General features: G+C 54.9%; 1 protein-coding gene across 2 annotated transcripts in view; it reads left to right on the plus strand.

Annotated features, from left to right (window-relative positions):
• The window catches only part of MID2 (midline 2), a gene marked incomplete at both ends in the record, with an annotated part of 45,579 nt that extends 21,583 nt beyond the window's left edge, over positions 1-23,996 (plus strand). For both annotated transcript variants that reach the window (XM_080624737.1, XM_080624738.1), the window contains 8 exons: positions 9,530-9,625; positions 13,402-13,509; positions 16,202-16,350; positions 16,768-16,895; positions 17,488-17,631; positions 19,796-19,957; positions 22,257-22,464; positions 23,594-23,996. In XM_080624737.1, coding sequence (XP_080480863.1) covers positions 9,530-9,625; positions 13,402-13,509; positions 16,202-16,350; positions 16,768-16,895; positions 17,488-17,631; positions 19,796-19,957; positions 22,257-22,464; positions 23,594-23,996 — 1,398 coding nt within the window. The remainder of the gene's footprint in view (positions 1-9,529; positions 9,626-13,401; positions 13,510-16,201; positions 16,351-16,767; positions 16,896-17,487; positions 17,632-19,795; positions 19,958-22,256; positions 22,465-23,593) is intronic.
• Positions 23,997-25,845: the final 1,849 nt, after the last annotated feature.

Raw genomic sequence — 25,845 nt, forward strand, 5'->3', positions numbered from 1 at the left:
GCTAATTTTGTATTTGTAATTCAAAACATATCTCCCCGGTGTTTAGGCGTGAATTCTACTTCTAATGCATTTGATGCATTTCACAGTCAGTTTCGTAACAGCTGAATCTAAACACTGCTGTGCAGAGCAGGCAGGCGGGGAAGGGTGGCACAGGGACCCTCCTGCAGCATCATTGCTGTTTGCTTGAGTTTTGCTGCTTTGATCTGGGAGGTGTGATAGGAATGGAATTTTGATTTTGATAATGGGGTTTTTGTCTGTTATCTGCCTGGTGAAGGTCACAGAGCATCTTCCTTGTTGCTGGATGGAAACCTGATGTTCCCAGGGAATGTCTGATCTCCATGAATTTCTCCCAAGCACTTCCCTTAACTTTCTGGGGAGTGAGAATTTCATCTCTTGCTTCTGCAGCAGAAGCTCAAGTATTTGTTAAATGCAGACACCAGTTTGCACTTAAACATGTGTAAATGATGTGTCAAATTCCAGGTCCCCTCCATGCAGCCTCAGGTTGGGCTTTTGAGCTCTTCTGTTGATACCATTAACCTGGAAAGACCTTTCAGGTCTCAAGCGGTGTGCTGCCAATGGCCCATGGAGTGATTCTGTAGCTCCTTGGGATCCATCACACAGTCCTCTCAGCTGTCGGTTGAGTTTAAAATGCTGACAAGGGCTGATCCAGTCCACAGTGGGTTTATAACCTTACCTACTGCAACCCGACTGAGGAAGGGATCTCAGGTGCTGCACTGTTTGTCAGCCAGTTGGGAAATGAGATCAGTATCTTGATAATGCTTCCTCCCATGTCACTGCACTCTCCACTTGCTGGAGGGTAAATGCAAGAAAGCTCTGGCTAATGAAGCTTTCTTGGTTGTGAATCAGAGCTCTGAGCACTGAGGGGAGATGGGTATTGGGTATCTTCAGCCAGCGCGGCTCAGGAAATGGCCCGCAAAGTGCTCAGCCCCTCTGGTAGAACCCAGATGGTTCAGGGATCTGTTTGTTGATGCTCTTTTGGTTAGTTTGTCCTTTTCTTCCTTTAATAATTGATCCCAGACGTTATCAGTGACAGTCTGCTGCTATTGCAATGTTCCCCCTGCGCCTGAGAGCAGGATTTGTCAGGCTTCTTTCCCTGGAAATCCCATCTCTGCATGACAGCCTCACATAGGAGTATTCTGAAGGGCTCTCCACAGCCATACCATTATCTGCAGCAAGCAGTTAACATAAATTGCACTGCCATTAGTGGACCCGTGCAGACTCATGATCACTGGAGTGGGTCTCTTCTCACCTTCCCTTCCTTTTCAGGGCAGCTTCTAAGGGCAACTCCTACATTGTTCTTCATCTTTGCCTAACATGTACTCCTGAAAATCCTTCAAAGGACGTGTCTTCTGTTCCACCAGTTGGTTCTTCCACTAGGATATACATATTTATGGGAGTGAAGTTGCCATTTTCTCTTTTATACTTTGAAAGGAGTTTTGTTCACTTTTGGCTTCAAAGTCAACGGTAGTGGGGCACTGCTAGCTGCAATCCCGCTCCTGTTTCATGTCTCAGTCCTCCTTCAGCTGTAGCTCAGCTTTGCAGGGCATGTTTCCTTGTGGTACAATCTGTTATGGCGCTGCGTTGTCCTTAGCTTTGTCCTCTGGTTATTCCTTCGCATTCAGAAGGGCTCGTCCAGATACTCGCTGTGTTCTGGTTCCTAACCCTTCCTCCATGCCCGAGGTTGTTAATCCACGTTCCAGGCTGTGGTTTGTCTCTTGCCTACTGGAGTCTCTGCCTTCCAAGGGTTGCTTCCATAACTCTGCCTAACCTTGACCCGGATGTTGAGTGGGTTTCTCCCTGCAACCAAGGTAGGTTCACCTTGGGTGTCTTTAAAGCCCCGAGTGTCTCAGGAAGGAACCCACACTGCTGCCAGCACATGAATCCTCCGTCCCCATGCAGGGACCTGCAGCAGCATCAATGAGCAGTGGAAGTGGCTTGCTCCTTGCAGCCTCCAAGAGCGTTCACAGAAAGTCATCAGGCTGTTGCTTTTCTGGCTGAATGAAGTGGGTTTTCAGGGAAGGAGATGGACCCGTGCTGTGGCTGTGTCAGCGCCTTGAGGTCAGGGAGAGCTGGAATGGAGAAGGCATGTGGTAAATCACTTGGTTTTGAAGGTTCCCATCCTTGGAGGGGTATTTTTCTAACTGTGACTTGTTAAGGAGGAAGAGCTTTGAAATGACCTTAAACTCTCCCAGTTTTGGATAGTTTTGGGTTAGTTTGCTCTTCCCATCCTGGAGTCACACATGCTGGAGATGCACCTGAGCCAATTCACTTGATGTCCTTTCTCATCAGTGGGGAGAGAGCTGCAGCTGAGGCACAGTTTGCTCAGCTCCTCAAAGGGAGCTCAGAACCCAAAAGGACTGAATGATGAAGAATGAGGGCTGAAGGTGGGCATCTGCAGTGTCTTTCTGGTTTTGCCCTGTCTCCTCAGTTTTGGTGGTTTGTAATTGTTGCAGGATAGAACAGAATCGTTATTAATGGCTTCTTATCCTGACTGATGGGGCTGCTCAGGGATGCGGGTGATGCTTGATTCCTGTGGAGACAGCAGAGCTGCTGGGGGTACCCAGAGCAGCACATCAGAAAATGACCTTTCTAGACCTGGAACTGGTTTGGAAGAACCAGAATTTGCTCACAAAAGGAAAATTCCTGGACAAAGGCATTGCTTGGAGCAGGGAAGATCTGCTCCTCCTGCTCTGTCTTGTTAAACGAATAAATAAAAGCAGTGGAAGGTACACAGATAAGCCCAGGACTCAACATAGTGCAGCAATTCTTACAGCAAATGTAGCAAGTTTAAGAAGATGTCTGAAAATCACATTCCTTTAAGCTGAGAAACAGGCAGTCTGAAGCGGGGAGGGGAGACTCAGAGTGCTGAAGTAGGGCAGCTCAAACAAGCAGGTAATGGTTAGATGGCTTCAGGAACGAAAACAGGCTTGTTGCAGCCAGGATGAACTTCATAAAATATTTAACACTTTCCAGCGCTGCTGCAGGAACCCTGATGCCATCCAAGAGGAGGGGAACTGCTTTGGGAAGATGAAAGGATGTAACTACGAAGGACCTCAATGAGCTGTGTGTCTGTGCTGTGTCTGTGCAGGAGGGTCTGTTAGGGAACGTGCTGCAGCACCTCTGTAGCTGCCCTTTGCAGCTCAAGTGGTTTAGGCTGGAAGCTGAGGGAAGCAGCTGGCACCGGGGATAGGGATGAGAGATGTGGACTGCCAGGTTGTGCTGGCAGCACTGCTGTCCTCCAAGTGATGGGCAATGCAGTGCTTTGGTCCTGCCCTGGGCTCTGTGTCCAGCCTGGTCCCTGGGTGTTTTTCTTGTCACAGCTGACTTGGAAATGAAAGCTTTTTGGTATCAACAATAACCTGTTCTGATTTCTTGATGTATTTGTAACTGTTAGTGTGTTGGAGGACTGTCACAGTGCCGAGCTGGGGTGGCCAAAAAGGAACCGTCTTGCCTGTGGCCAGCCCTCCACCATGGCAGCATTCCATGGACCATCCTGACATCCAGAGATGGAGCGTGCAAGCTGGTTTCTCCTCCAGCTTCCAGGACAAGGCTCACACAAGGCACAGACTGCCCATGCTGTGCTTTGGCGGGTTCTCCCCTCTGCACTACAGTCTCACTGCTGGAGCCCTTGAGCTGTGTGATGATTTAGGAGAAGGGCCGACTGCCCCGTGGCAGGGAGGGGTGTCAGCTGCCTCATTCCCATCCTTCTTCTCATTTTACCCAGGAGAACGGATCAATGTGGCTTGCCAGGGAACAGCTTGTTCCCTGGGATATGCACTGGTGTGGACGAGCTCCAGCAGCAAGAGGTTATCCATCACCAGCGAGCCCTTCCCCTGCTGACTGCAGTGAGGAGCACCACTTGTGCCAAGGAATTGCAGGTGCTGGGGCTCTTGCAGTGTCTCTGCCTGAAGGAATGTTTTCTGAAGCAGAGTCCCTGTTTCTGTGAATGGCGCAGGGACAGAAAGAGAAAAGAAGGGAAGTGTAAGTCCTTGAGATGCATGCGAGCAGCCGAACAGCAAAACCTGCCAAAACGATGCTTCAGATAGAGTCTGCAAGTAATCAGCAGCATTGGGGAAATTACAGCATTAAACTACTCCGTTTAATTTTCCTCCCCCTCGGAGCTGTGTGCGGGACAGGGATTTACAGGAGAATCAGCGTGTGCTCTCCACTCTGCTTCTCAGGTTCCCTGTCTGCAGGAGCAGAAACATGTTGTCATGTTCTGGGAAACAAGGAGCGAGGTGCTGGGAGGAAGTGAGTGCGACCCAGGGCTGCTCCTGCTGACTGGCAGCAAGTGGTACCCACGGCTGGTTTCCCTCTTGTTTCTTCAGTTGAGAAACCCAATGTACCTCGAGATGTCTGACTCTGGGTGCATCCATATGGCTTGGTGGATGTCAGAATCTCAGCCAAGGTTGAGGATGTGCCTCAGGTGTGTCCCCATGGTACACAAGGGGATGGAGCGATGCTCCACCAGAAGCTGCTTGAGGAGGAGCGTGGTGGGCTTTGTGAAGGTTCGTAGGTGGAGTGATGCAATAAGAAGCGCCCTGACAAAGCTGCTGCACCTCGGGGAAAGTTCTAGGAGGTGTTCTGGAGCCTTCAGACCTTTGTGGTGCAATACCCTGGGTCATGTCGGTGTTTCAGGTCTCTTGTCCAGCAGCTTCCTGCCCCAGGAACTGTGATCCTGCTGATGGAACCAGTGTTCCACTGTCAGCGGGGAGTGCCTATGGTCGGTGCCTCACCATCAGGGAGAGGCACTGGGAAAGGGAGGGAGGAAAGTGAAGCCAGACAGGGGAAGGCACTGTGAGGGTTTGCCAGGAGGTTGGGAAGCGTGAGCAGGAGCAGGGGTGTTTTGCCTTGGAAGAGGTGCCTGTTTCCCCGTGGCTCCACAACGCAGTGGCCGCAGGATGTGGTTTCCTGGGAGGTGTGAAGCGGGTGTTGAGTGAGGATGTGACGTGTCCTCTCATTCAAGTGCCTCTTCACTCCCCTACGGGATTTTCCAGCTGGCTTCTGGTCATGTGTAAACCCAACAGGCTGCTGGAACTCCCTGTGAGCAATGCCAGTTCGGTTCTCTCCTCCAGCCCTTCCTACCAAAAACCCCAGCTTGTCTGAAGCCACGGAAAGAGAGGAATTTCCTCAGGAGAATGAATAAGCCGTTCTCAGTCCCGTGTTGCTGCAGGGGAGGGTTACTCAGGGCTTGTTGTTCATGGCCATGGGCTAGTGACAGGGAGCAGGAGCAGCCTGGCTGCCCCCCCAGTTCTCATTCAGGGGCAGCCTGGTAAGAGAAGCCCCTGGCAGCCTTTCTGAAAGGAATGAGGGCCTGAGATTGGGGCAGGAGCATCCCAGGACATCCTGGTCCTGTCCCTCTGTACCCAGGCAATGCCCTGTGGCCTGGGGAGCAGATGGAAGGTCTCCTCTCTGGGGGAAAGGGAGGTGTGTGCAGCATGGCTGGCACAGGAGGGATGGCACCCTGGGTCTTGTGTTACTGCCCATGAGGCTTGGTGTGCATCCTCTGCCATCCCACCAGTGGCTGCCCTTCCCTCCCCTGCTCCTTGTGGTGAGCTGGTGTGTGATGGTGGGCACCCAGGGACACGTTGTCCTGCTGCTCTGCTTTTCACAGGTGGTTTGACTTGTGCGCGTGTGCGCCTGAATGCAGGGTTATGGACACACAGAATCCCAGAATCCCAAGGGTTGGAAGGGACCTCAAAAGATCACCTAGTCCAACTCCCCTGCAAGAGCAGGGTAACCTAGAGTACATCACACAGGAACTTGTCCAGGCGGGCCTTGAATATCTCCAACGTAGGAGACTCCACAACCCCCCTGGGCAGCCTATTCCAGTGCTCTGTCACTCTCACAGTAAAGAAGTTTTTCCTGATGTTCACATGGAACCTCCTATGCTCCAGTTTACACCCATTGCCCCTTGTCCTATCACTGGACATCACTGAAAAAGCCTAGCTCCATCATCCTGACACTCACCCTTTACATATTTGTAACCATTTATGAGGTCACCCCTCAGTCTCCTCCAAGCTAAAGAGACCCAGCTCCCTCAGCCTCTTCTCATAAGGGAGATGTTCCACTCCCTTCATCATCTTTGTGGCTCTGCGCTGGACTCTTTCAAGCAATTCCCTGTCCTTCTTGAACTGAGGGGCCCAGAACTGGACACAATATTCCAGATGTGGCCTCACCAAGGCAGAGTAGAGGGGGAGGAGAACCTCTCTTGACCTACTAACCATACCCTTTCCAATGCACCCCAGGATGCCATTGACCTTCTTGGCCACAAGGGTACATTGCTGGCTCATGGTCATCCTCCTATCCACCGGGACCCCCAGGTCCCTTTCCCCTTCACTACTTTCCAACAGGTCAACCCCCAACCCGTACTGTTGCATGGGGTTGTTCCTCCTCAGATGCAAGACTCTACCCTTGCCCTTGTTATATTTCATCAAGTTTCTCCCCGCCCAACTCTCCAGCCTGTCCAGGTCCCGCTGGATGGCAGCACAGCCTTCTGCTGTGTCAGCCACTCCTCCCAGCTTAGTGTCATCAGCGAACTTGCTGAGGGTACATTCAGTTCCCTCATCCAGGTCATTGATGGAAATACTAAACAGCACTGGTCCCAGCACCCACCCCTGAGGGACTCCACCAGTCACAGACCTCCAGCTAGATTCTGCCCCACTGACCACAACTCTCTGCCTATTTCCTTTCAACCAGTTCTTGATCCACCTCACTACCTGATCATCAAGCCCACACTTCCTTAGCTTATCTATGAGGATGCTGCGGGAGACAGTATCAAATGCCTTACTGAAATCAAGAAAAACCACATCTACCGCTCTACCATCATCCATCTACCACACATGTGGTTTGTGTTTGTGGTACACAGCAGGAGCTGGGCAGGGACTCACGTCCTCTATTGAAAGCAGTTACAAGAACAAGGGCGGTGGAAAAAGCCCTAAATAAATCACGGAAAGTAAATGCTCAGTTTTGGTGGCCTTTGCATGAAGACGAATGTGGAAAGCTGGTTGTGTAACAGGACGGAGTCACACGAGACCCTTCCGAGCCCTCTCGCCTGTCAGGTTGCGAGTGAGCATCAGCACAGAGCAGCAGCAGCAGCAGGTCCTCACACAACCAATGCTCTGTGCGCTCCCATGGCAAGGCTTTCCCCAGGGCACTCCAGGTTCTCCTGTCCCACTCCCAGGGGTTCCCTCTGGTGAAGGAGAGCTGCTGGCTTCAGACAGAGAAATCTACCTTTGGTTCAACTGCTTGTTTGGTATTAGGAGGAAAAGGAAAATTGAGTTGTGGCACTTCATGCACATGACTAAATAGGACATGAAGCCCATTGGTGCTGTGCTACTCAGCTCATTTAGCTGGGCCCTGAATGTGTTTTTGTGCATCCAGTCACCAGCAGGTAAACGGGGTGCAGCCCCTGAGCTGCCTGTCAGAGCTGCTGGGGAGGGATGGGTCCTGAAGGGGGATTTGGGAGCTGCATGGGAAGCACCTCATCCTGGGTGGGGCTCAGCTGCTTCCCGTGGGGACTCCTGTGTCCATGTGCTCTCCATCCCTGGCCCTGCTCTCTCTGGTGAAGGGTTTCCATCACTTCATCTCACTGAGTACCAATGCCTTCTGCTCAAGGGCACAGTGAAGTTTCCTTTTCCTCTCTTTTTCTTTCTTCTCTTCCCAATGGTAGAGCAGTTGGCTTGTCTGTACTTCAGGCCAGAATTTGGGGAAATTATGAATGTTATAATGCAATTAAAAAACAACCCCTATAACTGTGGTAATTTATATGTACCTACGGAAAACCCAGCTGCTGTAATCAAAGCTTCTGCTGCATTTCAATTGTTTTAGCAAATCAAACAGAAGGAAATGGTTCCATCTGTGTGTTCATGTGTGGCACGAGGGCTCGCAGCATCCAGAGGTGCAGGCAGGGAGGGGTTTGGTGCTGGAGATGTCACTAGTGTGGGTCAGCCCCTGCCTCAGCACCGCTCGCTGGAGGATGGGTGCTCAGGAGCAGTCTGTGTGTGCTGATGGACAGGGAGGAGCCATGCTGTCCCTGGCAGGCATGGGATGCTGGGGGTGTGTGCTGGGTTTGTGCGCTTCAAAACACGCATCTCGAGTTCATGCCCCCTGCACAGCAGCCCCGGAACATGGAAGCAGATCCGCTGCCGTTTCAGAGCTGCACCTTCAGTGCAGTGGGGAGGGCTGAGGGGGTGATCAGCAAGTGAGGTGCTCAGTGCCTGCGTCAGGCTGTGTTTGATGATACTGAGCTGTAGGGAGAGGGTGGCAGGAGCTGCCAGCAGCTGCTGCTTCATTATCAACTCCGCGCCGTCACGCAAAGCACTTCCTCTTAATGAAGGCACCCGGGGTTTTACTCCATTTTCCAGCCTGCTCCCACATGCTGCCTCACCCGCCGCTGGCTGCAATCTGCAGTGCTGCAAATGAGCCCGGGCTATTTTGGGAGTCAGTGGTTTTTCAGGAATGAGCGCTTGCCCGTGCTCCAGGACTGTGATCCAAGTTCTCTTGGCTAACTAGCCCCCAAATTAGCTGTGGTGCTGGGCCTGCTGCAGCCGCGGTGAACGCCTTGGACGGCAGTTTCCAGCCAAAGATGAAGGAAGCACCGCAGGGATCCTTTTCCAGCCCTGACGTTTAAAATATTAATAGGATATCATTTTCCCAACAAGTGCTGCAACAGGTACTGAGTGCTTGTTATAAAGCATTTCCTCTTAGTGGAACCACATATTTTAATGCAAATGTGTTGTCACTTAAATTATTGATATCCAGAAGAAGACCGGTCCACTGCGTGTCTGCAGATACCAACAGCTTCTCCAACAGGCCCTTTCTCCTGTTCTGCTCCAGGAGTACAGCAGCCTGCAGTGGGGTCTGGTTGGAGCTGCCCTGGCCCCATCCAGAGCTGCCGCATTGCTCCCTCTGCCCATCGCTGCATCACTCTGGCAGGGACGGTTTGCAGAGGACAGAGATGCCTCTCCCATGGTTCATTAGGATCTTGTCCTGCTTCCTTACCATGTGCAATACTGTAAGGAAGCAGGATGAGATCTGTGGATGATGGAAATAGCTGTGCTGGCTTCTTCCTGGGCAGGAACCTGGGGAGCAACGTGTTTGGTCTGCCCCCATTGTTAGAGGGTTCAGCAGAAGCGAGTGTTTTAAGAACATTTTTGAGGTACTGAAGATACTCCTGGTGTTATTCCAGCTCGCCATAAAGTTCTCCAGGGAGCACAGGAGACGCTTGGTTTTGCTGCAGGAAAGAGCACAGCCCTGGCTCCTCCAACAGCCCCAAAGGAGCAGCAAAGGGCAGACACCCCACTGTCACCTCCCCAGTGCCGAGCGCTCGCACAGCTCACCAGGAGCTGCCAGGAAACCTGGGCTATTATTCCAGAGTTATTCCAGTTGTGGCTCCCTTGGGGGGCGCATGGAGTGGGAAATGGTCATGGCTGGGGCACTGGGACAGGGGGTCCTGTCTCTGCTGACCTGTTTGCTTTTTCTCTTCCTCCTCTCCCGATTCTTGCAGCAAACATTGGAAACAAATCTCACCAACCTGGTGAAGCGCAACAGCGAACTGGAGAACCAGATGGCCAAGCTCATACAGATCTGCCAGCAAGTGGAGGTTGGTGAGAGCAGGCAGGGGCTGGGGGAGGGTGTGATGGGGAAGCTGCACCAGCGGGAATGGCAGATGCACGGCATTGCTCCTGCGTCCTTTCTCAGGGGCTGCCCTGGGGATGGAGGTGAGCATGGTGAGAAGCATCACTGATGCCAAGGTGCGACAGGAGGCTGATAGAGGATGTGCGGATGCTTCCAGGGGTCTGCATGGTCTGAAGGAGAGGGAGGTGTGATTGGGAGCCACTGGGAAGAGGCATCAGCCACTGGGCTGCTCACTTCCAGTGCTCTGAGGGGAGGGAAAAGGGTGGTTTTGGCTGTTCCCAGGTTGTAACCCCACTTCTGTATCCCGAGGCAGTGGCTGTAATTTTCACACACCCCCCGTGTACTTTCTGGGCTGTCCCACCCTGGACCCTCCCCACAGGCTGGTGTGGGGCTGGTGCAGCACTGTTCTTCACTGAACCTCACTGTTACATCTGTTTTCCTGATCTCTAACTCAGTCTCTGTTCAGTCTCTGTTCGGGGTCAGGCTCCTCATGTGGCAGTGTGGGCAGAGCAACTTGTCCCCAGTGCCCTGGCTCAGGCAGGGACATTGTCTCCATCCCCAGCAGCTTCCCCTTGCAAGACAAGGCTGGTCCCAGACTTTCTGCCTGTTTGCAGCAGCCAGAATTCCCACTTCCTATCCTCTTCCCAAACACATGCACTCGGCCTCCTCCCTGCTGCCAGGCAGCGGTTACGATCTCTTCTGCCTGAGCCCAGCATTCCGCCGCGGAATAGCAATGCTCAAGCTTAAGCTGGCAGTGAGAGGGAAGGCTTTGTGGAGAGGATTATAGCAAACACTAGCAGAAGAGAGGTCACCCGTAATCCTGCTGAGGAGAGGGGCTCTGCTGACCTCGCTGCTTTCACCACTTGATCTGTAAGCACTCTGTATTCCTGGTGTGCAATCAGGCATCCCTTGTTTGCATCGTGCCACAGCCTGATGCTACATCTTGGCTGCGGCCCCAGTGCCGGGAGTTCAGAAGTGATGCTCTGCCTGGAAAGCACTCGAGAGGAGGAAGATGCTTCACACCTCGCTGCTGTTTCAAAGCACACGTACCAATTAATGGCAAATTAATTTGCAGCTCTGTTTGCTGAAGTGGAACACGAGAGAGGCTGCCACAAGCAGGGTTGTTTTAGTGGGCTGTTGGTGTTTTCTGGTTGATAAATTAAGCAGCAGTTCGTTGACCCGGCACCTTCATGAAGGATGAAGAACAGAGCTTTCTGAGTCGGCACTGCTGGCGAAGCATCGGCTGCCTCCTCCCAGTGGGTCTAGGGGACTGTGGTACATAGAGAGCAAGCGGGTGTCCGGCAGGCAGAAAGGGAGCCAGAGTGTGCCTCCATAGCCCTGGTGACCGTCAGCAGTACTCACTGCTCTTAAAGGTTGTGCTTTGACTCTGTGACACCGGTGAGGATGGAGCAGGGATGCATGTGGATGTCCTTTCAAACCTCCTCCTCTGGATCCAGCTCCAGGATCCTATGGACTGACCTGTGATGAATGGAAAGCTATTTGGTGTTTCTTTCTAATTCTGGAAGTTTCAGGCCCCCAGGCTGCCATTTCCTACATAGTTTTGGAGTTTTCAGCTTTGTCAGTCACTCTGCTTAAAATAACGATTGAAATTCGTTTCTCAGCCTTACTAAATATGCAGCCCTGCCCTTCAGAGAGCACACTGAAGTGTGAAGTAGAAAATATCTCTGCCCCTCCACACTTCCCTTGGAGGCTGCGTCGCAGGGATTGTGCTTTGGAGCTATCTGGGAACGCTGTGCATAGGCAGACACGTGCGATCCCAACACCCTGCCCATGTCCAGTATAAGTCCCATATGATGTCCAAGGGACTGTGACACCGGCACCCTGAGGTGCAGAGCGGGGAGGCCAGCCCCTAGAGAAGGGTGTCACAGGAGTCCCCATACATGGAGCCTGCGAGCAGTGACCCCTTTGGGATGGTGCATGGGGCTGCTGCGGAGAGAGGGCAAAGGGAGCACATCCTGTGATGGAAATGGGGACCATAGAGAGCAGGTAGCAGCCTTGCAAGGAGCCTGAAGCACCAGAGTGGGTACTTCAGCACTCTGACGTCCTGTCACGGAGGGTAGAAGTCGCTGCCCTCACACTCTGCTGCATGGAGCTGGCCTGGTGCATGTCCCCTGGACCCTGTGGATGGCTTTGGGGGGGCTGGGGTCCCCCGCTCCATCTCAGAGCTGGGTTCCCGCTGCCTGGATGAGGAGGAGGAGGAGGTTTATCTGTGCCAAGTCCCACCTCAGGCTGCAGGGATGCTCCTCATCCCTCTGTGAGCTACAACACCCTTCTTCAGGTTTTACCATTGCTTTTTGCTGTAGGGGTGTATTGTCCCTAGCACATTCCCACACATGCTTTGAGAAGAGTGAAATATTTTTTCCCCCACTCTTTATGTCTAAGAGCTCTTCCGTGCCCGGCTTTCCTACAGCCATAGCACCTGCTGAGAATTCACCTCAAATGCAGCATTTATCTGCTATGGGAACCGGTTCATCCTAATGAAAAGTGCTTTGGGCAGTGTTCGGCTGAGCCATGTTGGCCTGAAATCCCTGCTCTGTGCTCTGCCGGCTCTGTGGGGCTGGGACCATGGCCTCAGATGCTCCTTTGTGGAGAGGAGGCAGCTGAGGAAGGGCTGTGGTGGGCTCTGTGCCCCCATCTGCCATCAGCCTCTCAGAGCATGGGTGCTGGCTGAGTTGCAGGGCCCTGCCCTTGGGTGGGTTTTCAGCTTTGGAGTTAATGGAAACAGGGGCCTGGGGTCTCAGCCTGGCTCCTGCTGAGGGATCCCCCCCGCACTTCTCCTCCTCTGGGATCATTGCACCCAGGTCTCCCTCCTGATGGCAACAGCAAACACCATGGCTGCAGACGCAGCCCTGATTTGTGCTCTGGGAGGGCTGGGTGATGCCACCTCTGCTGCATGCCGGGGCAAGCATGCTGCCAGCATCCCCTGTGACAGCTGGGTTGCAAGGCAGCACAGACTGCTGCAGGCTCCAGCCCCTGATCTCGTCCCCCCTCCACAGCAGATGGGGCAGATCCTGCTCTGTTTTCCTGCTGGAGCTGTCCTCGCAGCCCATCGGCTGTCTCCCACTTTGGAGTTGCATAAGCTGCTGGCCAGGTTTAAAAAAAGCTCTTGTACGGAATGTGTTTAACTCTGGGCTGCCTTCAGACTTCCCCACTGCTTCACACAGCTCCGAGGGTATGGAATGAAGACAGCCTGTCCATGTCCTCCAGTGCACTGGTGGGTTTGAGTGACAGGGCTTTAACCCTTTCTGTCAAGTGTATTCCCCCAAGGATGCTGGTCTGTCCCAGAGGCAGAGGCCTGAAACTTCTGCCTGTGCTGTGCTGAGCACGCCAAAACATGCAGGGAGATGGGGAGATTCCTGAGCCTCTGGTGCTGGGGCTGGCTGGTGGTGCACAGGCTTTGTTGGGAAGCGATGGAGCCGTGACTGGGGCTGAGCCTGGCTCCTGCAGCTGGTGCCCCAGGCAGGGGCAGTACCTGTGGAGGAGCCTGTGCCCCATGAGCGCCCAGCACAGCCCCACCACTTCGCGCTGACCCTGGGTGTGCAGCGAGGAGGGACTCACACCCTTCTCCAGCCTTCTTCCTTCCTCCAGCTGGATGCAGACGAACATGGAGGATACCTACTGCACGTGCCCTGGTCTGAGCTGGGGGAGCCGCGGGGCTGCTGGGCTCAGGGATGAGCATGTCCCTCCTAACAGCACGTGTGCTTTTGCTGCCCTGGCCAGGTGAACACAGCCATGCATGAGGCCAAGCTGATGGAGGAGTGTGACGAGCTCATGGAGATCATCCGCCAGCGCAAGCAGGTCATTGCTGTCAAGATCAAGGAGACGAAGGTAAGGAGAGCTGGAGAGCTTGAACCATGTTTCCAGGGTTCCCTCTTGCGCCCATGGGGCTGGGCTGTCCCAGCAGGACACACACACAGAGGGGCTGACAGTGACTCATTGCCTTGGCATGGAGGAGCTGAGCTGCTCTGGGCAGCCGTTGGTGTGAGCACAGCTTCATCTCCCTGCCCCATGGATGGGGCGCGGGTCCTGGAGTCCCCTCCTGCTGCTGCTGCTGTCCGCAGGGCCCCCCTGCCAAGGACAAGGCATGTGCTTGGCGTGGCTGGAGGATGGAGGGCACATTGATGAATGTGACAAATGGGTGCAGTGCTTGGATCAGGCCAGACATTTCCTTGGGGCTTTTCTAACTCCGCAGTGCTAATAGGATACAGTGGAATTAATGCTGAAGGGCCACCGGAGCCCTGCACTGCAGGTGAGGGAGAGGCACATGCTCTGCATTGCAGCACTTCTCACCCCTTTCTTGGGGCGGGGGTGTGTTTGGACCCTTCCTCCAGTGGTTCTGGCTTTTCCCAGTGGCTTCCATGTGATGGGCAGAGACTGGAGGGACAGGACAGAGGGACAGGCTGTAGTTCTGAGTTCACAGTGAGTGTGCACGAGCCCTTTGCCTTTCGTGCTGAGCTCAGAGGTACATCAGGGTCCAGCTCTGCATCCATCACTTGCTGACAGCTGAGCTGGGGAGCGGCATTGCCCCACGTACACCAGTGAAGGTTTGGGAGTGGGCTGTGCTGCAAGTGCAAGAGCAGCACGATGCTTGGACCCCTCAGCTGGGGTGGAAGCTTGGGAATGCTGCTTTTATCCCAGCCACCTCAGGAACATATTTTATGTAACGGTGCCTTCTGCTGGTCCATCTGTCTGTCTGCCTCTCATTTCCCACCTCGCCCCTTACCGTGTTCTGGCCACGTTGTCCAGTTTCAGCCATGCTTGGCAGGGAGCTGGAAGGCTCAAAGATGTTTTCCTACAAACTGGCAGCTGGGTGGTGGAGAGGCCCTGGTGAGTGCTCACACCCACCCACAGAACAATGCTCGGCTGCTTCTAGCCAGGGTCAGAGCAGCAAGCTTGTGCCCATGTAGCTGCAAACTCAGCACCGGACCAGTGGGGAATGGACATGGGAATGGTGGTACTGGGTGTAGTGGGGACGGGACTGGGTCTGATTTCCAAAGATAAACCATGACACCAGGTAACTTCAGACACCTGGAAGCTGTTACAAGCCTTTTTGCTGGTGAAATCGGGCTGGGGATATTAACGTGTGGGTCTGCAGCACCGCGATGCCAGGCTGCAATCCCTGTGCTGAGGGAGGCCAGGCACCTTCCCCATCACTCTTGACACCTCTGAGCAGCAAGAAGCCCCAGCCACAAACACCGGGGAGCTTAAAAATCTCCGAACACAGGAGACAGGAGGAATCTCTGGGCACTGCGGCTGGTTTGAAGCGCTCCAGCTGCAGCTCTAGAAATGCTACTTTCCTGCTGAACTGGCGCTTGGTTTTCCATTGTTCTGTGTGTTTTTTCCTGACAAACGGCCCGATGGATGCATGGAGCAGCCTGATCACAGTGGCATGTGGTGCTGGGAAGAGTGGCCAGGGAAGGGAGGCCTATGGAGGATGCAGGAGGAGGGGGCAGCTGGTCTGAAGAGCACTCTTCATGCGCAGCACGGATCCGGTGCTCAGGGCTCTGCAGGTGCCGGTGTCACAGCCTGGCCCAGTAACGCTGGCCCCTGGCCATGGCACCTGCAGCTCCTGCCCTCAGTCTTGGCGCATCCTGCTGCAGCCCCTCCGGGCAGCTGGCAGAGAGCAGGCAGGGGCAGGGGCAGGGGCTCTGCTGCCTCTCCCCTCCCCTCCCTCCACTGCAGTGGCACTGACCTGCAGCAGAAAGCATGACAAGTGACATGTCTATTTGGAGCCCTTAGGGCTGGGGGACCCTCTTGGGCCAGTTGGGAGCTCCAGGATTCCGGAATGGGGAAGGCTGTTCCCCTGTGGCATCCCGCAGCAAGCTCTGCCCAGGGCTCATCCTCACCTGCAGCAGCGGGCAGGCACAGCTCCCGGACCACATCCCGTGGCAGCTCCTCACTCGCTGCCCTGCAGCACGCTGTCAGTCCATACCCCCCTGGAGTACGTGGTCTGGAAGTCCAACAGGAAGCAAGAGCTCTGGGAGGTGCTCCAGGAACTGCTATCATGGCAGCTCCATGAAGATTTAATGTGCACCGGTCCTGCCTTAAAAACAGGAAGTAGGTGATAACATGAGGGCTGCAGAGGAGCAGCACAGCTGCTGCGCATGGCTGCTCCCTCGGGATGCAGGCTGGGAATGCCGTGGGTAGTCAGGTGGAGCAGAGGACCCAGTTCAGCTCTGTTGTTGTGTGCTCACAGGATGAGTCTGGCTCGATGCTGGGTTGCCAGTGAGGGACAGGTGATAGAGTTCCTCTGGTTGGTGCCATGGGCACATTCCTGGGGGACCACTTGAGCAGCAGTGGGGCTTCTGCCTGCGGCTTTCCCACCTGGAAGTAAGATTGAGCATAGGGAGTGCATTGCTGCTGTCCCTCCCCAGAGCCCATGGGGACAATTCTGCGCTGTTTCACTGTTTCTTGCCTCACTTAAGCAGCCCCTGGCCTGGGGTGGGGTCTCCCCTCTGCTTTCCAGGCCACGTGCTGGCTTTTGAGCCCCTTTTTGAGGCCCGCTGTGCCCCCCTTGCAGGTGATGAAGCTGCGGAAGCTGGCCCAGCAGGTCGCCAACTGCCGGCAGTGCCTGGAGCGCTCCACGGTCCTCATCAACCAGGCAGAGCACATCCTGAAGGAGAATGACCACGCGCGGTTCCTGCAGACAGCCAGGAACGTGGCTGAGAGGTGGGATGTGGCTGGAGCTGTCCTTGCTCGCAGGGACCTGCCCAGGGATGCTGCTCTGTGGTGTCACTGGTGCCCAGCCCTCGAAGGAGAGAGCTCTTGAAGAAGAGGCTGCATGGCAGGTCCTCATGAAGCTGAACATCTCCTGTGGGAGCTAACATCATTCCAGTGGGGGAAATGGGGTGGGAATGCTGATCCAGAGGGAGCTTGGAGGGTAGTTGGGGCTGGGACCCCACAGAGATGGAGCCCCCCACACACCTCTGTGGACCTGTCCCCAGGCCAGGCCACCCTCCTGGGGCAGGAGCAGGGGTAGTAGGTACGAGCCAGTATCCCACAGTGTCCCTGCCAATCCCCTGCCTCAGCGCTGCCGGGAGCATCCCGCACCCTGATGCGTATTGATGGGCTCCTCTTTTCTTCCAGGGTCGCCATGGCAACCGCCTCCTCCCAAGTTCTGATACCAGATATCAATTTTAATGATGCCTTTGAAAACTTTGCTTTGGATTTTTCCAGAGAGAAGAAGCTGCTGGAGGGGCTGGATTACCTGACGGGTGAGCGTGCACTGCGCGGCAAAGGGGCTGCGGGTTGTTCTCACCGGTAGCACTTACCTGGTCGGCTGAGGCTGCGCTGCCACCAGGGCAGTGACACTTTCCCACATGTCCCCATCCACTGGTGCACGCTGCCTGTCCTGGAGGGTGGGAGGAGAAGTCAGGAAACATGTCAAAAATTATGATGTCTGTGACCCACAGGTTGGGTTGGTTTGGAGAGACCTTTAATCTCATTCAGTTCCAACCCCCTGCCACAGGCAAGGACACCTTCCACTGGAGCAGCTTGCTCCAAGCCCCTGTGTCCAACCTGGCCTTGAACACTGCCAGGGATGGGGCAGCCACAGCTTCTCTGGGCACCTTGTGCCAGTGCCTCAGCACCCTCACAGGGAAGAGCTTCTGCCTAAGAGCTCATCTCAGTCTCCCCTCTGGCAGGTTAAAGCCATTCCCCTTGTCCTGTCCCTACAGGCCCTTGTCCAAAACCCCTCTGCAGGTTTCCTGTAGCCCCTTTGGGCGGTGAGAGCTGCTCTCAGGTCTGAGCTCGGGGTGCATTGGAAAAGCAGGACCTTACCGTGCTGTTGTCTGTGATCTCCCGCAGCGCCGAACCCGCCGTCAGTGCGGGAGGAGCTCTGCACGGCCTCCCACGACACCATCACTGTGCACTGGATGTCGGAGGATGAGTTCAGCGTCAGCTCCTACGAGCTGCAGTACACCATCTTCACCGGCCAGGCCAACTTCATCAGTAAGTGACAGTGTCAGCGGGGGGCACTGCTCTGCGCTGCTGCGGGGAGGAGAGAGGTTTTTGGGGAGAATCGGCGGGTTTAGAGGCTGGGAACTGGGGGAGGACACTGCGAGGGAGGGTCCGGTGAGGACTCTGGTCAGGGCTGGGGTCAGGGATGCAGGAGCCCCGGGCTGGGGCTGTTCTGCCCTGCGCTCAGCGCCTGCAGCCTCCGGCCCCGTGGAGCGCTTGGATCAGTGGAGGGTCTCCATCCGTCTTGGCTCCCAGATCCACACATCTCCCCCTGATATCCTATGGGCAGGGCCTCTCCACAGACTGGTCACTGAGGTGATTTATCACCCCCATAGCAGTATTGAGGCACATCTCCAGGTAACTTTTCCTGAAAATAATCTGACAGAGCTCCACATTCTTCCACACCACCATAGGTCTGCTCAGCAGAAATGGGACCTGCAGCTGGCGAGGGCTCTCACTGGTGGATCTGTGGTCATAGCTGCTCACCTCACAACCTTTGCATCTCCGAGGCTGTCCTGACTGCAGGGGCTGACTTGGTGCTCATTCCCGGAAAGGTTTATCTGGGAAAAAGGCACAAGCTGGTTTGATGTCCATATAGGGAAAGGGCTCCTGGGGTTTGCACAGAGGGACAGGGATACAAGAACAGCTTGGACATGAAGCTGAGGACTGTTTCCCAGTCTCAGCAGCAGCAGCACTGGGTTCTTTCTTTGTGTGTCCAGTGCATCCTCGGGGTGTCAGAGGTATGTGCTTGTTACGATTCGCCCAAGGAAGCTGTGGCTGCCCCATCCCTGGCAGTGTTCAAGGCCAGGTTGGACACAGGGGCTTGGAGCAAGCTGCTCTAGTGGAAGGGGTCCCTGCCTGTGGCAGGGGTTGGGGCTGGATGAGATTGAAGGTCCTTCCCAACCCAAACGAGGCTGTTGTGATTCTGTGATTTCTTTTAATGCTGCCTTTTTCCTGAAACTGGAGGGGGTTTGTGTTCTGGAGGAAAGTTGATCCATGGGCTGGGTTGTAGGAGAAAGTCCAGAGAAACTGCTCGTTTCATGCCAGAAAAAAAAAACCATGGATGTTGTAATGGGAAAACAAAACCAGAGCTTCCACCTTTTCCATCCTGAAGTGCTTTGGAGGAGCCCAAAATCCTGGCAGCACGGCTCCTGAGAGGAGTTTTTATTCCCTGGTTTTCCTTAGTAAGCACTTACCACTGTAGGAAGTGCTGACATGATGCTTCTGCACTGTGGGCTTTGGGGGCTGCTGTCACTTTATCTCACTGGTCCAGAGGGTGTCAGTGCTGGAGGCGCAGGTCGCAGCACAGGAAGGTTGTTAAGTGCACTCTAAAACATGCAGGAAGCTGCCAGAGGAAGTTCCTGCTTTTAGGAACTCTGATGCGCGGAGCTAGGTCACGCAGCCTGGCCAGCAGCCGCTGTCTTCGGGCTGGGAATAGGATGGGTTGCTCCCTCTTGGTCCTGGCTTCAGGCGTGGGAAGGTGGGAGCGATGGGAAGGGATGAGGACAGGGGCAGCTCTGGAAAGCAGCTGAGAGGGGCACCCGTCAGCTGCCTTTGGTGGCTCTTTGTGCAAGAAGTGAAGAAAACATCAGTTAACATCTCAGAGGAGAACACGAATAACGCATTACCAGTTGACACAGCACAGTCAGGTCTGGTGATGAGAGCGTTTGAGCCCTGGCTGAACTTGTGCATAAAGAGACTGGGGTGGGACATGAGGAGCTTCCCAGGAAAGGAAATACCTTTTGGAGAAGCACACAGTTGGCCTCCCCTTCACACTGTCTGTGGAGCCAGGAGCTCAATGGGAGTTGGACGTTTGTATGGATGACAAAAGCTGCAGTAAAAAGTATTGTTTTTAAGCTCTGGCAAGGATGGGAGCACTCAGTCTCCAGGGCTAAGCCCTTCTTGGTTGTTTGGGAAAGAAACCTGCCTGGAAGACCAAATCATTCCCAGACTGTTGTCTCTCAGCCACCGCATCCTTTCTGATGAAAGGTCTAAAGCTGGTCCTTGTCTGCGGGGTGATAGCACCTCTTCCTGTCTGGGAGGTACGAATCAGCCTGAGCATTGTGTGGTCAGTCAGGTCTTGTTGGCAGCATGTGGTCTTTGAGCTCTGTCCTTTCCTGTGGATAAACCTTACCCCCTCATGTCCTGTACCCAGGTCTCTACAACTCCATGGACAGCTGGATGATTGTCCCCAACATCAAGCAGAACCACTACACAGTCCACGGACTCCAGAGCGGCACCCGCTACATCTTCCTCGTCAAGGCCATCAACCAGGCGGGCAGCCGGAACAGTGAACCTGCCCGGCTCAAGACCAACAGTACGTGTGGGTGCTCGCCTCGCCTCTGTGGGTGCTGCAGGAGCAGCTCCGTGGTGCCTAGGTCCAGAGGGGCATGGCCGAGCGCTCCCTGCTAGCGCAGTGGAGACCCAGGGTTTCGATGGTCAAACGTCCCATCTTGCTCCATGTGTCAGCTCCTTCCCTGCCTCCAAGGACGGCCTCCTGGTCTCCTGGTACCCCACACAGTGCCCTGGGCTCCCTGCCATCAGCTCTGCTCTGCCAGCGCCTGTGGGTCCCTCAGCAGCTAGGATGTTGGGAGACACTGAAGATCCATCTTTCCGGTCACTTTATACCACAGGGCTTTCAGGGATCCCAGAGCAGTTGTGCACTTGTGCGTTCTTTCCTCACAGAAGGTGACTGTGTGGGGAGCCATAAGGAGAACCAAGTGTCTGTGTGGTAGTGGATGGGGCTTTGCAGCTGCAGCAAGACTGTGCTTCACATCTCCCTGGGGGTGGCCAAGGACAGTTAAATATGGGCAGGGAAATCAGACCAAGATTTGGTCAAGAATCACCCTAACCCTAAATAAGAGCCCACTCAGGTTTCTGCAGCCCCTTGCTGCAGGGATGTATCTGTAGCAGCTTCCTGTGTGTTTATAAATCCTGAGCAATCGCCACCTGAAGCACTGCACAAATTACTATGTACGACCCGGGTCTGTGCACCAGGAGCTCCCTTCGCACACGGAATGACCAGGAAGGAGGTGCATGGCAGCGATGAGCACGTATCCCGGTGCCGTGGGTGCGTGGTTTATGTGCTTCCCAGGGAAAGTGTTTAGGGAAACCTCAGAATTTCTGAGTGTTTGATTCAGCAATATGGGTATATATAATGTATAGAGAGAGAGTATTTGAGCAACCTGCTCTAGTGGAAGGTGTCCCTGCCCTTGGCAGGGGGTTGGAACTGGATGAGCTTTAAGGTCCCTCCCAACACAAATCAGGCTGGGATTCCATGATGATTCCATGTATCGTTTCTCTCTGTGTATGAGGGCTCCTCTGGGGTGTTCGCTGCTCATCACTGGGGTGGTGTCGACTGAAGGTGCCACTGCTTTGTGCTGCGCCCCCAGCACCTCCCGGTGGCTGTTTCTCCTGCCCCTTCATGTTTGTTGTTCTATGGCAAAGGGTTTCTTCCTTTCCCTGTGGGTGGTAGGAGGTAGCGCAGGCTCCTCTGCTGCTGTCACCTTGCAGGAAGTGTCAGCAGCTCGACAGGGAGAAGGGCCAATTATCACATTTCACAGCCCTCTTTCTGCTCCTGAAGGGATATTTGGAGAGATCCCTTCATCACCAGAAGGTCAGTGTCAGGACACGTTGATTTCCGCAACGTCAGTGCTGTCAGTGCTGTCAGTGCTGTCAGTGCTGGGGCTAAATCTGTGTTCCTGAACAGAAGGGAGAACGGTTCTGGTTTAGTGACAGAGAGAAACCTTCCTTAGCAGAGCCTGGTCATGAGTCAGTCTTATTTATTAGCAAGTGTCCAGAAGGGAATGAAAGTGCCAGAACACCAGGACAGACCCAGCTCCGGTAGTAAATAAAGCTCAGGGAAGGTGGTTTCTATGGTTGTTGCCTTGGCCATGGCAGGGGACCTGCGGGCGCAGGTTAGGGTAAACCATAGCAGTGCGTGGTTTGCAGGCATTGCTGGAGCCTTTGAGACTCTCAGGAGGGTTCGATCAGCACCGGTTGGTGTCAGTTAGGAAGCAGTTTGGCTGCCTGTGTGCTGGTAAGGTCAAATAGGAGTTGCAGCAGTTAGGTTTCAAGCCAGCACTGCAGATCTGCAGAATGCATCAAGCTGGATGCTGTTAAGTGTGGAGGAAGGCCCCAGGCTCCACCTCCCACCCAGTCTCCCTGAACACAGGCTGGACCTGTGTTCACTTCCAGGCTTCCTTCTCCGAGTGCTGACACCTTGTTTGGCAGCAGAAGAGCACCGAAAACCTCGGACTGTGCTGCCTGTGACAAGCAATAGCAGCCTGGGCCCTGTGAGAGCAGCCTGGGTCAGCTGCTGGGGGAGACGTACTCGATGCTGCGGTTCTGCTGCTGTGACTGGTGCTGTTATTCCAGACTTCAGGGTCTGCCCTCCCGTCCCTGTGCTTGTGGAGCTCTCATTACTGCTAATAGAGCATGTATCCATTCAGGAATTCAGGCTGCCCACCCTGCCTCAGTTTGGCTCACAGTGCATCCCGATGGCCACTGCCATTACCTGGCAACATCCTCACATCTCTGCCACATTTTACATCGCTGACAGAGGGCAAAAGATGGTGACAATCATGCATCCTAATCTGCGTGTCTCCGACTAACAGGTCAGCCTTTCAAGCTGGACCCCAAGATGGCCCACAAGAAGTTGAAGATCTCCAATGATGGGCTGCAGATGGAGAAGGACGAGAGCTCCTTAAAGAAGAGCCACACGCCTGAGAGGTTCAGCGGGACAGGATGCTATGGAGCAGCGGGAAACATCTTCATTGACAGCGGCTGCCACTACTGGGAGGTGGTGGTGGGATCCTCAACCTGGTAGGCACCACCCTTGTCCTCCCTCCCTTCCTCTTCTGGGGGCCCTCAGGTTTCCCCAGAGACATGTGGGAGACATGAGGGTTAAAGGCCTGGGGCTTGGCAGAGCTGCTTATGGGCAGAGAGGCTGCTGAGACCTTAAATCTGGTGGCTATGGCTGTCAAGAGGTTGATGAGTTTCTCCTGTCTGCTGGAAGCCTTCAGCTCCAACCCAGTGAGGCCGCAAGGTAAAGCCTGTATCTCCATTGCCCTCCCTGACCGTGAGCAGCGGGTCCCCCTGCTTGTTGGGATACACATCCCTGCCCAGTGATGGCAGAGGGGCACAGCCTAACTCGCTGCTTGCTCTCCATTGCCCTGTGCTGCTGCATGGCTCTGCCCTGGGGAGGCTGCCTCCATGGCCCTAAGCTCTGCTGCTTGCCCCCACCTGTAGCACGGAGCATCTCCAGCACCTCACTGCTGCATCCCCCAGCCCAGGCTGCCCTCAGGCCCCAGCCCCATGGTGTGTCCCAGATGCGCATTGTTGCAGCCTTCAGTAAAAAGCAGTTTCTAACTTCAGCAGCTTGGTTTGTGAGCTGTTTCTCAAGCAATAATTGTGTCTGGAGCTGCTGCTTAGAAATGGACCTGTTCCAGGCGTTGTTTTGCTGGTGACTGGATCCTTTGAGGCCTTCAGAGGAGGAAGGAGCTTTCCAATACCTTGCAGCTCCGTGGCTCTGTAGAGGGCGCATGCTGGTGCAGCCGATGGCATCAGCTCTGAGCCTGGAGCCCTGTGTCCTTGGGATGCTCATGGTGGGGATGCTCGGACCAAAGGCAGAGAAGGACCTGCAGCTCTCGGGGGCTCCAGTGCCACCTCCTGTCCCCTGGGGTGCCAGGCACAGCGAGGGGCGCAGGTCTCACCGTGGGCTGCCAGCTCTGCTCTGTGGTGGCACAAGGAACAGAGCAGGGGGTCAAACTTGTCCAGATGTGTCACTGCTGCCTCTCGCCCCTTTTCATCCAATAAAGCTGCTGCTGTGCTGCTTACACAGGAAGAGAACCCTTATAAAGCAGCCACCAGGGAGGCAGCAGCAGCAGTGTCAGGGTTGGAGTTTGTCCTTGAGGCTACGGCTAATGCAAGCCTCTCCTTTCCTCCCCTGCAGGTATGCCATTGGCGTGGCATACAAGTCAGCTCCCAAGAACGAGTGGATCGGGAAGAACTCTTCGTCATGGGTCTTCTCCCGCTGCAACAACAACTTCGTGGTGAGGCACAATAACAAGGAGATGCTGGTGGAGGTGCACCCGCAGATGAAGCGCCTCGGTGTCCTCCTGGATTACGACAACAATGCGCTCTCCTTCTACGACCCGGCCAACTCCCTCCACCTCCACACGTTCGAAGTCTCCTTCATCCTGCCCGTGTGCCCAACCTTCACCATCTGGAACAAGTCCCTGATGATCCTCTCGGGTCTGCCCGCCCCGGACTTCATCGATTACCCAGAGCAGCAGGAGTGTAACTGCAGGCCCCAGGAGTCCCCATACGTATCAGGGATGAAAGCCTGTCACTAGGCTGCCCTGCCCTGCCCGTGGCGCTGGCAGTGCTGGTGATGCCGGTGGTCGGATCCTGCTCCCACAGGCCAGCGCCTCCCACACGCAGCTCGATGAATTCTTTTTAAGGGGAAAGAGGAAGAACCACTGCCCACAACAAACCAAACTGCTCGTGGTGAGCTCTGCCTGCGCATAAGTGCAGCTCCTCAGCGGCATGCTGCAGCCTCTTCCCAGGCAGATTGTCACCCAATGGCTTCTCCTCTCCTGGGGGCTGGAAAGGCCGGGGTGAGTTGTTGGGTGACGTTCTGCGGTGCTGCAGTGGTCGAGGGGGACAGCTCGTGTGTCTGCGAGGCCCAGGTTGGAACAGCAGCGGTTTGCGCCCTGGAGCCCATTGGTAGCTTGTCTCAAGAGCCAGGTGGGACCCAAGTGTTGCTCTCTGGGGAGGATTTTCTGTTTGGCTGGAGTTGGGCAGCATCTGTGGCGTGGTGGTCAAATGTACGGCTCCCTCACGCCTGGGGAGCAGTGTGGTGGTGGCGTGGTCATGGTAGTGACGTGCTGGATGGTGGTGATGCGCTGGATGGTGGTGATGCGCTGGATGGTGTTGATGCGCTGGATGGTGGTGACATGCTGGATGGTGGTGATGTGCTGGATGGTGGTGATGTGCTGGATGGTGGTGATGCGCTGGATGGTGGTGATGCGCTGGATGGTGGTGATGCGCTGGATGGTGATGATGCGCTGGATGGTGGTGATGCGCTGGATGGTGGTGATGCGCTGGATGGTGGTGATGCGCTGGATGGTGATGATGCGCTGGATGGTGGTGATGCGCTGGATGGTGGTGATGCGCTGGATGGTGATGATGCGCTGGATGGTGGTGATGCACTGGATGGTGATGATGCGCTGGATGGTGGTGATGCGCTGGATGGTGGTGATGCGCTGGATGGTGGTGATGCGCTGGATGGTGATGATGCGCTGGATGGTGGTGATGCGCTGGATGGTGGTGATTCGCTGGATGGTGGTGATGCGCTGGATGGTGGTGATGCGCTGGATGGTGGTGATGTGCTGGATGGTGTGAGTGGAGTCAGGAACCCCCGCTGGGGAGCAAGCTGGGAGCACCTTGTCCCCAGCACAGAGGTTTGACAGATGCCCCTTCCCAGCGCAGGGTCTGGCCCTGTCACATGCTGCTCCATGTGAACCTCCATGAGGTTCATGTGTGGTGTCCCTGCAGAAAAAACACATTGCCCTATGCTGAGTGGATGGTCACATCCTGCCCAGAGACCATCTCTATGCTCTGTGACCCCAAACTGCAGTTTATGACTCCAAATCTTGTCTCTTGGTCTGTTCTCTGCCATGGTGGTGTGAGTGTGGAACCATCCTGTTTACTCTGTGGCAAAGGACTGAATCTATTCCAGGGACTCTAGCCTCCCCTGGTTATTGGGAGCACTTTGGCTGCCACCAGTGCTCCCAGTAACCACAGGCACCAAGTCTTGTGGCCAAGCTTCCATTCCCACATTTGTTTAAAAGCCAGGAGGAGCCAGGTACATGGGGGCAAAGAGTCAGTGTGGGTACCTGCAGCCAGGATCCATAATGTGATTTGGGGTGTGTGATGTCCATGTTGCACGCACAGCAGCAGATGCCAGGGGAGGAGATCAGGCAGCATGAGCAGGCAGAGCCAGGCTGGTGCTTTGAGCTTTGGTCTGTGGTGTTTGAAAACCCAGTTTTCTCCTCTGGATATGGCTGCCTCGGTGGCAGTTCATGGGGTCAGCCAGTCTGAGACCTCCAAGCTCTGCCAGCCTTTTCTTTCCTTTTCCTGGACCCCGCGGATTGGGATCTACCTCAGAGCACAGCCCCAGGAGGGGGTCCTGCCTCAGAT

Source organism: Psittacula echo, assembly GCF_963264785.1.
Source record: "Psittacula echo genome assembly, chromosome: 8".
NCBI lineage: Eukaryota > Metazoa > Chordata > Aves > Psittaciformes > Psittacidae > Psittacula > Psittacula echo.